Source organism: Lepidochelys kempii, chromosome 7, assembly GCF_965140285.1.
Source record: "Lepidochelys kempii isolate rLepKem1 chromosome 7, rLepKem1.hap1, whole genome shotgun sequence".
Classification (NCBI taxonomy): domain Eukaryota; kingdom Metazoa; phylum Chordata; order Testudines; family Cheloniidae; genus Lepidochelys; species Lepidochelys kempii.
Window position 1 is genome coordinate 12,931,157 of NC_136386.1, and position 12,418 is coordinate 12,943,574.

At 41.1% G+C, this 12,418-nt stretch overlaps 1 protein-coding gene across 14 annotated transcripts in view; it reads left to right on the forward strand.

Moving 5' to 3' along the window:
* The window catches only part of CHL1 (cell adhesion molecule L1 like), a 203,889-nt gene that overhangs the window by 173,032 nt on the left and 18,439 nt on the right, over positions 1–12,418 (forward strand). For all 14 annotated transcript variants that reach the window (XR_013636026.1, XR_013636025.1, XM_078853561.1 and 11 more), the window contains 5 exons: positions 39–261; positions 3,795–3,910; positions 4,071–4,275; positions 4,655–4,777; positions 6,231–6,410. Coding sequence is in view for 12 of the 14 variants with exons in the window: in XM_078853561.1 (XP_078709687.1) it covers positions 39–261; positions 3,795–3,910; positions 4,071–4,275; positions 4,655–4,777; positions 6,231–6,410 (847 nt within the window). In the remaining 2 variants the exon portion in view is untranslated. The remainder of the gene's footprint in view (positions 1–38; positions 262–3,794; positions 3,911–4,070; positions 4,276–4,654; positions 4,778–6,230; positions 6,411–12,418) is intronic.

The window sequence follows — 12,418 nt, forward strand, 5'->3', positions numbered from 1 at the left end:
ACAAAGGCAGCTCAGTATCCCTTTAACTTCTTTTGTAGCCATTGAAACCCATGGAGCAAAATGGACCGGGACTGGAGTATAAAGTCAGCTGGCGACAGCAGGGAGTAGAGACAGACTGGAACGAGGAAACTGTAAAAAAACATTCCTTGACATTGAGGAATACTCCTACCTTTGTGCCTTATGATATCAAAGTCCAAGCTGTAAACAATTTTGGATCTGGTCCTGAACCAAATGTTACCACTGGATATTCAGGAGAGGACAGTAAGTAACTGAAACATTTTTTGTAAAAGTATATGGTGTAGATGATTCTTACATTGCAATATAAATGGATAACAAGTATTATTTGATCAGCTCGCAATTAAAAATGCTTAAATGTCACTCACTAGTGATCAGCATGTTGGAATACTAAAAGAAACAGAATTACTATGTGTCAGTTTCCTTACTATGAATTTTAGCTATCAAGGGCTTCATTTTCAGAAAGGTCAGTTATGCTTGCATATACCAAAATGAGTGTACGATTGCTTGTCTAAGTTGTGCACGTAATCATGGCTCCAATCCAACAAAACATGTTTAAAGTTAAGCACTTTAATAGCCCCATTGACTTCAGAAGGACTATCTACATGCTTCAAATTAAGTATGTGCTTATGTACTCTGCTGGGCTGAGGCCTAACACATTCATCTCAAACTACAGGGAGTAAAATGCTCTACAGGTAGATGCACATATTCAGTTTGTGGGCATTTTAGGATTAAAACAGAGCCTAGAGACCATTCAGCTTTTGTATGCCAAAAAGAATGCAGGAAATTGCAAAAAGAAATGATGTATGCCCCTTCAGTGCATTCCTGGGGTGCAGGGTATCCAAAGGCAGCAAGAAAGAGGATGACTATGGCTCTTTGACACAGTTTACAGAATGGGCCAGCGACACTGAGGAAAGCAGGTGGCGCTATCTTTAAGGATCCCCCCTGAACACCGAGGAATGTGTCAACACTAGAGTTGCAGTGTTTTCCAAGTAATATCACAGCCCTGCATGTGCAGTAGACACCTCAGTATATTTTACATTCCATATTGTGAGCACATTTTTGTCCATGATACCAACACACCTATCCTTTCTGTATTATGCAAGAAACAGAGTACTTTCTCATGAAATGACCTTCACAATCATCCCTTTCAAACTGGATCTATTTGTACTGCTTCTAATTCGTACAGTTTGCAGCCACACCAATATTCCACTCAATATTACTGCTTTTTATAGAAACTACTCTTACAATTGTGAGACACAGAGTCCCCGATTTTTAAAGGGATCCCAAACAGGTCTCTAATTTTGCAAGTGCAACTTTGATCTTTCAAATAACTGAGGATCCAGTTTTGTTCCTGTCATAACTGGAGGCCACTTCTCAAAGTGAGGTCCGCCACTGATAAAAATGTTCTTTCCAATGTCTGTACTATGTCTTTCTTCTTAAATGACTGTCTTGATACAAGCAATCAGCATTCGTGTCACAAACATCTGTTCATAGATTTGAAGCCCCTAAGGGACTGTGATGATGTTTTCCCCAGTTTCCCACATAAGCATATTTCATACTCTTTTGTAATATCAGCATCAGCTGTGATACCAGCAGTCTACCTGTACCTGCCAATCCCTCGCACCACAGTGCTCTTTAGTAATCGTGTTCCTCCAACGAACACTAATGCAAAAATGACAACACTAGTGCAGGGTCAAAGCTGGTGGAGTTAATACAAACATGCTTCTGGCTACTGTAAGATTGTAGAAATCCCTGCTACAATATCTAGACTATTGGACAATAGTCCCTCCGATCCCCCCTGACACTATATCATAATTGTTCTCCCTTCTGTTGCTTAGAGAATCAATGTATAAAAGACATTGGGAGGATTATACGTTCCCCAGCTGCAGTGATGAAAAGCCAAGATTTCCTTCAGTAGACAAGCCAGTTAAGCAAGAGAAGCAAAAAAATCTTTTTAGGATTTAGGGATTGAAATCAATGAGGGAGTAAACACCAGTGTAGCCAGCTAGCATAGGGAGCCAAGATTCCCTGATACAAGTAACAAATGCCCAATGCATTAGTCATTAGCAGCAGGGGCTGAGGACTGCTGGCAAGCAAGGGTCAGAAGTGTCTACAAATTGTACATCTTTCAGATTTTGAAGATTAATTTTATTATGTAAAGTCAGGCAGTTTTCATCCCATGTCTGAAACCTTCAAGGTGTTTCCTAACAGAAAAATAGATGGCCAGCTTGAATGGCCTACAAAAAAGCCTGCAAGGGATTAGCCAACTGAGACAACTGTTTACTTTATCACTTATTCAAATGGACAAACAACCAAAATCCTTCTTTAATCCATCATGCTGTGCACTAGCAACTGCTGAACTGAATGATCTTATAGATGTCACTGTTCCTCCAGCCTCTTTACTCTGACTGCCTCTTGACATGAACTTCGTTTGTGCCTAGCCCTAATAGGTGCTATAAAAGCTATCATTATCATCATCCTAACATGAAAAAATGGCCCAAAGAGGAAACTCTTATGGACATTATACAAAGAAACTAACCCTCAATTAGGTTTTGTTTACAGATTCCACTGAATGACCTGTTCTAAGTAGATGAGTTATTAATGTTTGCAAAGTAGGTCTTTTACATGGCCTGCAATTTTTGTCATATTTCATTTTTCTGATAGTTTGTTAATTTAAGGCCTGACCCTGTAAACACTTACTACTGGGAGTCTAAATGAGATTGTTTATGGTAGTAAACAATACCCATCCCCTATTCCCTGGTAGTGAGTGCGGGGTTAGGGACATGTGGCTTTTCACAGTCACAATATTAACACTGAACATCATATCATCTGGTAGATAGTGAAAGTAAGTAAAAAGGGAGAATTCTCTGTATGTGTTCAGTTTCACTTGCAATATGCTTTCTATGGACCTGATCCTGTATCCACTGATGTGGCATTGACTCTGGGTCTAGGTATTTCAGGTTCTGGAGTAGATTTCTTGATGTTCTGTGGTGATTAAAACCCTATTCTTTAACCAGTTGATTTAGTTAAAAGAAAATTGCTTCCAGAAAGAACTCTAAGATTGCTTTTTTGAATGAGGCGTTAATCATAATTCTTTTTTTATCCTCACTGATACGTGATATGTGATGGCCTCCATTTGGAACTGAACTGGGGGAATCTCCAGACTTAAAAGCATGAGTCTCTATAACTTGAGCCAGGTTGGGTAGCTGTGGGACGGATGCTATGATCTTGTCTACACTTGCTTACCTTTGCTGTTGCGTGTAGGATACGTGTAACTACATGGCACAATGAAAGGAAGGCTACATCCATACTGCTTGCAGTGTGTAGCTACACGTGACAATGAAAGACACTGACAGTGGGGAGGCAGTGTGGAAAGACTCCGGGGAGCTGCCAAAGACTTTTCCCTCTGCCAGAGACTTTCACTGTGGCAGGGAAAGATTCCAGCACTCCCTGCAGCTGGAGCCTTTCTCTGTGGTGGGGAAAGGCTCTGACAACAGGGAGGCTGTGGGACACTACACTGCTAAATATAGCAGTGTAGATATCAGAGACACTGCTTTGGCATGTAGAGACCCATGTATAGGGCACACACCGTAGATTTCAGGCATGTAGGGCACTCTACTCACCTGAGCAGTGCCTCACCATCTGTGCTGTTGTTTCTACCCATGCTAGCTGGGCATGCAGTGTCTGTACTCTACACGCCAGCATAAGTGTAGAGCTACTCTTTGAAAATAAATCCTAGGGAGTATCCTTAGTATGTAACACCTACATATTTACAGTTCCAGATGCTGCTCCTTCAAGTGTAATGGTGGAAGTGATGAATAGTACGCTAGTTAAAGCGATCTGGTCCAGCATTCCAAGAGACCGAGTTCGTGGACACTTAAAAGGATATAAGGTTGTCATAATTCATTCTTTATATAATCAGATGTCTTTTCATGCTGTGTTGGGTGAATCCTGTCTAAGTTTAAAGCAATTGCTGTGAGGTTGGGGGAAATCAATGCAGTGTTCATCCCCATAGAACTTAATCTGTTACAGAATTGCCTTTCTCAATACAGGTCATTTGGTGGAAAATAAGGAGTTTGCTAGATGGAAAACATCATCACCCAGATAAACACTTCCTAACATTTACAGGAGACAGAAACTATGGCATGATTCCTGGTCTAGAGCCATTTAGTGAATTTCACTTAACTGTTTTGGCTTTCAATGCAAAAGGATCTGGACCTGAAAGCTCTCCAACTGTATTCCAAACTCCAGAAGAAGGTAAGAAAAATTAAAATATGGGGATGGAAGAAATTAAACGAACATCTTCCTTGAAACCAGACCAATTAATTCTACTAAAAACTCTGTGTGACTCTATATTATTATGCTGGCATTAAAAAAAGTGTTTAATATGATTATCCAATAGAAGGGTCCAAGTCTATGCAGTAAATGGCAGTTAACAAGGCTGAGGACTCTCAAAAGGTGTTTAGCAAGCATCTTGCTGGATCAGACCCTAAGCATCTAGCATATGTTGACTGAGAATGGAGAATTGTACATATTGGATGAAATTATATGCCATACTAACAGGAATGTATGGAGACTCAGCTGCTAAGATATGATCTACATTCAGTGAAACTAAGCTAATTCCTATGTTTTCCAGTCCCTGAACAGCCACGTTTTCTAAGATTACTAAACGAAGATAAGGATTCTGTCACTTTGTCATGGGGACTTCCCAGAAAACCAAATGGCTTCCTTACTGGCTACATTTTGCAATATCAGATAAGTAAGTACATGTTCTACTTTGATGTAGACTTTTAGCAAATAGATCATATTTAAATCAAACATTATTTTAATATAAAGTTATTTAAAATAGACAGTAACTTAAAACTAATCCTTTTAAATTTTAAGTAACAACTTGTTCATCACAGAAAAAATGTTCTAGAATTACAGATTTTAGTTTAGCCTGCTGGGGGCAGGCGAATTCCATTTTCCAGGGAAAAAGGATTTCAGCATGTTCTTTTTCTGTCTAGATAAGCCCAAAGTGCAATCATGATACATTCAAAGACTCTCAGACTAATCAAATCATGTAATACATGTTTTCAAATTCACAGACAGTTAACCCAATAGTTAAACAGCACATAGAATATTTATAGCTGTTTTTAGAAATGCACCTGACTCTTCAAAGAAGAAATAATTTGTGATGATAATTCATGAGTCGTGTGCATAGGCTTAGAATCTTTAAACACACATAGTTGGTACAGCTGGGCAAATAATGCAAACTTTTTCTGGTGAATATTTATTCAGATTTTTTAATGATTTCTCTTCAGCAAATTCTCTCCCCCTGTTTGTAAAAACCCTACATTTAGAGTCAGGGTAATTACTGCTGAGTCGTGATCAGGTGGGTCCAATGATATGTAACCAGGAGATCAAGGAAATAGAAATGTTTCTTTGGGGCCAGAAGGAGCTAAGGAGATAGAACAGATATGGTTCTGGAGCAGCCAAGCTTAGGGAGGAAAGTTTATGTTGAATTATTGATTATGAGTTACCAGTACAGCCAGACACTGGGGGTAAGTTTGGATACTAATTCAATGTACTCTGTTGAGAATGGAGTGGGCATACAACACACGTCGCCAAAGAACTTGTTTGTTGTGAACTTTTTGCTCAGCACTGATCCTTACTAAGGCAACTGCACTCTTACTTTTGTAGTACTTTTATAGGGGTGGTGGTTGGATGCTCTCCATTTTTGGAGAGGGCCAGCTATGGGTGTTCAAATGGCCATTCCTTAAATAGCAGCCAGCTACTATACTTTCTGGAAGCACCCCATAAACTTGCATCGTGACTGCAGGCCTACCAAAGTTTAAGGACATGGGCAGATGTTTGGGAGCAAAATGAAAATCCAAGAACAGTCTCAATTAATGTGCATTTAGGGTTCTAGACACACATTTTGCATAGCTCTAAAACTCAGGCCTTTCTCTTTTTTCAGTAACTAGATCTCTAGAATCATAGAGCCTTTTCAACTATCATAATACCCAATTGTGTAGTTGATTGATTTAGACATGGTAAATCCCATTTGAAGACTCACAAATGTATCAGGGTAGTAAGATATACATTTATTTAAAGTACCATCCTTCCTACTTACTATAAACTGCATCTTCTCCATCAGCTTTCTTGACACATTTGCATTTTGGTAACATTTAGCTGCCATGCCTGACTGAACTCTATTGTTTCTCTTTCAGTAAATGAGACAGATGAGATTGGAGCATTGAATGACGTCAATATTACAAACCCTTCGACTTTCAGCTGGAGGATTTCAAATCTGAGCTCGAGCACCAAGTATAAATTCTATGTGAGGGCCTGTACTATAAAAGGCTGTGGGAAACCAATCACAGAAGAAGGACTAACAATGACAGAAGGGAGTAAGTTAATGGGGGTTTCACTTAATGATGAGGAGTTTTAATGATAATGGAAAGTCCATTGAAAATACTCCAGCTTTGACATTTTCCTCTCTAATTAGAGGAAATTGTTTGCTTTGAAATTTGCTTTGCCTTAGCACAATCAGTGAACTTTTAAATGTAGGAACCCAGATTCTCCAAACACACAAAAACGGTTTAGCTATTGCGTATTACTATACAGCAGCTTCAACCAACCAATCAACTCAGCTGATTTTTATCAAAACTAGCCGTTAGCTTTTAGTAACTACTAACAGGAAGTTGGAGAACAACAAAAACGTGTTTTCAATAATATTATATGGCTATATTCTGCCCTTAAATGGACATTTTGGATTCCAAGAAATATTAATGGAAGCCATGTGTTGTCATCTGAGGGCAGAATTTGGGAATCCGACAAATCAAGATTAACATAAGGCTAACAGTAGTGCACTTGCTCCATACATAGCATTATTTTCCCATAAACTAACACAGTGAAATACATTTGTAGGCTACTTGCTGTCCTCGTAAAGCTCTAACGTTCGATGATTTACAAGAAAATTAGAAGAACAAGCCAGTCTGTCTCATTCAGCTGAAATCAAATACACTCTGGTCGGGAACTCTGAAAGTTTACTGTACCAATGAACAAGTTCCTAGATATTAATCAACAATAATTGCTTTTGACATACCACAGGAAAGGACAAAGAAAATGTGATAAGCAGAAATGGCCTGGCTTCATCATTTTTAACACCGATAACATTGTAACCATGAAATTTAATATCTTAGCTGACTTTCACCCTGCATAGTCTCTTCAGGTGCTGAAGTCAAAGCACAGTTCCTGGCAAAAAATGATTCTTAATCCAGTGAATGTAGCAAGCCTGATTTCAGGATCCAGTTACTAAGAAGCGTTTAAGGTCCCGTCCGTGAAACAGAGACACCCCATTGCCTTTTGCCTTCTTCCACATGATTTAATCCTTAATGAATTTTTGTGCCTAAAGACCTGGTTGTGCATGCGATTCCTCTCAGTATCCTTCCGAATCCATGCATGGATCTAAAGACAAATTTCCCGCTTTTGCATCCCACACAGAATGTCCAAAGATTGCCTATCCAATGATGAAATCAGCAGCTCATTTAATTACATCTCTCGCACGCACACACACACACAAACACACACACTCTCTCTCGCGCGCGCTCTCCTTGGACTTCAGAAAATCTCCTGAATACCTGCATACCTGCAGTCTGTGAGAAATTATTTCCATGAATCAACCTACCCAGACCAGAGTACAGCGTCCAAATCTGGGTCCAGGATTCCACCTCTAATTCCACACATAAACATATTCCCTTGTTCATGAAATGATTCAGGACAGTTCTTATGATACCAGCAGATACCAAGGTGCAAAATATTCTATTATTCTCCCTTTGTAGTTCATGTGGACTCCCATCATCAAAAAGGCTTGAATGATAATGCTGCCCTCCCAGACCCAATACCTGATAGGTAATGTTTTCTATCACAGACCAGTTCTTATTTCATTTAAGTGACCAGACTCACCCTAGGCTGGGTTATTCTGCCACCTTCTTCCCCTTAGGTAACTGGCTGTGGTTGTATTACTATATTGATCATAAGGCTGAACTGATGCCTTTTCACTGATCTAAGTCAAGCCCACCCATACACTGCATATGTCCTCCAAAACCACTGTACTGTGCAGCTGTTTCAGGGCCAAGCAGAATCTGATGCTATATTAATAAATGGCCTCTACTTCCAGCATCCTTTTCGTTCCCCGTTTATTCTACTATTTAGGGAAGTGTGACTTTTTTGCTGGTAGATGAGATTAATGGCTAAATTGAAAAAGATAATTTAAGAAATCAGATTAAAATGGGTTAGAGTTTTGTCTTTGACAACATAATTTATATATATATAATATTTTTTTTATTTTATTTTAATTTGATCCCAGAAAAATACAGTGCTACTTCATTAGCCATTTATTCTTGTATTCTTTGCTGAGATCAGGAGTCCTACATTTGGTCATTTAGGATGTTGTTATTAATTTGCACAACCCTGTGTAACACTCTAGGTTTTAAAAGGATCTTTGTTGGTAACGCTGTCAGTAACATATGGCTAGGAAACATGCAAAATTGGAATTTTGACATTTTAATTTTCCCATGTTTTCTTTCTTTTCTTTCAAAAGATTTTGTTGGCGATGGCAGCAAGGGATTCTACTGAAAGTCAGTGGCAGATTGCACATCAAATAGAACAGCATAATCTCTGTAAATTCTAAGGGTCCTATTCTGCTGTTACTTTTGTGCCCTATTACACAAATTTTTCAAGTAATCTAAAGGAGAGCCACCTGATAGTACCAATGTCCATCCTTAGATACAGCACTCCTGCTTACATTGAAATCCCAAAGGATTTTTTTGTAATTATCTGAAGGCTAAATTTGGTCCAGGCTCATTTAAAGTGTGCAAAATCTGTGCCATTTGGCTGAGGAAATCACACACATTTCTGTGACTTCCTCATTTTTCTGAGGTGAGGAATGGCGGGCACGCAAAATACAAAAAGGGTGATAAAATGTGTAACTATCTCAGTTAAACAAGTTACACAGTCTCTCAAAAATTGAGTGTTTTCAAAAGTCATGGCATATTAGTTAAAGTTGCCCAGATTTAAAGTGGCAGATTGAAAGTGTGGTTCTACTGTGGAAAGAGACTCTATAAAATAACATTATCGGCTCTGGTTTTTATTTTGTCTCTGTGATTCCCATATTCAGTGTGCTCCATTTTCAAAGAAAAATGATCTACCTCCCTTATCTATTTTAGGGCTTCTGTTAGCTCCCATTACTCTAGTATATCCAGCTGTCACAGGCTACATTGTGGGCTTTGTAAAATAAACTGTCCCGGAGAAGTACAGCTGTCTGGGTGGGTTGTGAATATGCATTCAGTCATGTTTGGCACCTGGCATATTTGACCTGACTTTATAATAGCTATATTAAAGTAAATACTCATTTGTTTTCCATTATAGCTGAAGATCATTGAATTTATGCATTTTAACCTCAGGGGAGTAGGTTGTGCAGGTTGTCCTGTAAAGAGTGGCAGGTCCCAAAGCTGTTTCATACCGCAGTTCCATGGTGGACTTCTGCATCACAGCACATGGGGAAGTGGGAAATGAACTGGCTGGGCTAGGGGCAGGAAAATCTTCCGCGTTTTCACTCAATGGGCTAGAGCAGCTTTCTGCAGTCATTGCATGTTCTGGTGTGGAGAGAATTCCCCGTCAGCCCAGAGTCTTGCTTGAGTCAGAAGGAGCCAGTTCTCCATAGTTCCTTTAAAATGTGGTTCTCCTCTGCAATGTGTGTGTGTAGGGTCAAATCCAGTGCTATTAACCAATGGTCTATAGCAGGGGTGGGCAAACGACGGCCCGCGGGACCCTCCTGCCCGGCCCTTGAGCTCCTGGCCGGGGAGGCTAGGCCCTGGCCCCTCCTGCGCAGCCTCACCTCGCCACGCCGCCAGCGCCATGCTGTGGGCGGCAGGGTGAGCTCCTGGGGCAGCGCGGCTCCACAGCCCGGCCTGACCCGGTGCTCTGCGCTGCGCGGCGGCGGCGGCGTGGCCCAGCTCCAGCCAGGTGGCGCAGCTGTCACTCCACCAGCCACCGGTGCTCCAGGGAGCGTGGTTACAGGGCAGGGGAGTTCGGCCGGGGAGCGTGTGCACAGGGGTTGGGGCGGTCAGAGGGCGGGGAACGGGGATGGGGGGGTGAATGGGAGTAGGGGTCCCGGGGGGGCAGTCAGGAAGGAGAGGGGGGTTGGATGGGGTGGCAGGGGGTAGTCAAGGGTGGGGGTTCTGGGGGTAGTCAGTGAGAAGGGGTGGTTGGACAGGGCAGTCATCCTGGGGGGGCAGTCAGGAATGAGAGGAGGGGTTGGATGGGTCGGCGGAGGTCTGGGGGAGGTCAGGGGATGGGGAGCGGGGGGGTGTAGATGTGCAGGAGTCCCGGGGGGCTGTCAGGTAACAGAGGGAGTTGGATGGGGTAGGACCCCTGGGGGGGGACGGATAGGAGGTGGGGGCCAGGTCACGACCCCCTCCCCTATCCGGCCCTCCATACAATTTCTGAAACCCGATGCAGCCCTCAGGCCAGGAAGTTTGCTTGCCCCTGGTCTATAAGGAGCAGGTCCCAAAGGTAATCCCCCATGCTTACCCTGCATGTCACTACCCTAACACCAATAGCACTAATAACTAAATCCAGTATGTAATAAGCAATCATTAGAGGGGAAGATTTCTTAAATCAGCATTCTAACGGAAGTGAATATTTAGTGTCAAAACCCAGGTGAGATGCTGAGGCAGAGGTGGTTGAGAAAACACTGTGAAGAACTTGTGCCTACTGAGTTGCATGGAAGAGTCATGGGGAACCACAGGGAACACTCCATTTGTACAGAAGCTCAGATTAAGGCCTTTCATTACTAGAAAAAGATGACTCACAGTCACACTTGAAATGAATCCTTTTTGGGTTACCGTGGGTTCTCGAGTTTCTTTTTCAGTCACCTAGAGAAATTATTATTCAATCAGTCAACATAGAGTTAGAGGGGTTTGTTTTGTGGGGGAGGAGGGGCCAAGGGGACAAGGTGGGAGGGAGGTTAGGTGTAGAACAGGGATAATTTTGATTGGAGAATTTTTACTAATGGTGGAAATGACTGCCGCTCTGTAACATTTGCATTACATTGCAAAATAAATTTTAAAAAAATAAAGTTTCAAAGTTAAATTATTTTCAGTTTGATGTTAAAATGAATGACTGGAGATTAGCAAATTGTTACTAAGGATCAGCAGTTTTTCCTCTGCTGTGAGAATTATGAACCCTGGAGTTTATAGCTTTAACGTTGTTTAGCTTTTAGACTTTTTTTGTATCTTTAGAGAGAGCTGATTAAATATTATGAGCTTATCTCAGGCTTAACTCCATGAAAGAATGTGTGCTGTCTCTGTTTAGAAAATGATTATTACTTCTACCTTTTTTATTCAAATAGCATTTCTTAAACTGCCCCCAAAACATTGACATAAGAAAACCTGATGATCAATATTGCTATACGTGTAGTTAGCCACCTGAAATGATATACAACATAACATTAATATATATTTTAAATGGAAAGAGAAACTCCTAAAAAAAATAGAACTAAATCCCCCTCTGATATATTGTCATCTGACTCAACAATCTTTGTTGCCAAATTTCATACTATCCAGAGCTACCAGTGAGTTGCAGCATTGACAAAATACAGAATTATGTATGTTACAATGATTACTGTACATACAAAAATCCAAGTGTTAATGAAAAATCCACGCATATGGAACAGTAACTATCACTAGAATTTTCAAAGGAGCCTAAGGAAGTTACATGTTCCAATCTCATTACATGTTCCAACCCCTCAGACAGAGACAAACACCTACAAGATCTCTATCAAGCATTCTTACAACTACAATACCCATCTGCTGAAGTGAAGAAACAGATTGACATAGCCACAAGAGTACCCAGAAGTCACCTACTACAGGACAGGCCCAACAAAGAAAATAACAGAACGCCACGAGCTATCACCTTCAGCCCCCAACTAAAACCTCTCCAGCGCATCATCAAGGATCTACAACCTATCCTGAAGGATGACCCATCACTCTCACAGATCTTGGGAGACAGGCCAGTCCTTGCTTACAGACAGCCCCCCCAACCTGAAGCAAATACTCACCAGGAACAACACACCACACAACAGAACCACTAACCCAGGAACCTATCCTTGCAACAAAGCCCGTTGCCAACTGTGTCCACATATCTATTCAGGGAACACCGTCATAGGGCCTAATCACATCAGCCACGCTATCAGAGGCTCATTCACCTGCACATCTACCAATGTGATGTATGCCATCAATGCCCCTCTGCCATGTACATTGGCCAAACTAGATAGTCTCTACGTAAAAGAATAAATGGACACAAATCAGACATCAAGAATTATAACATTCAAAAACCAGTCTCAGAACACTTC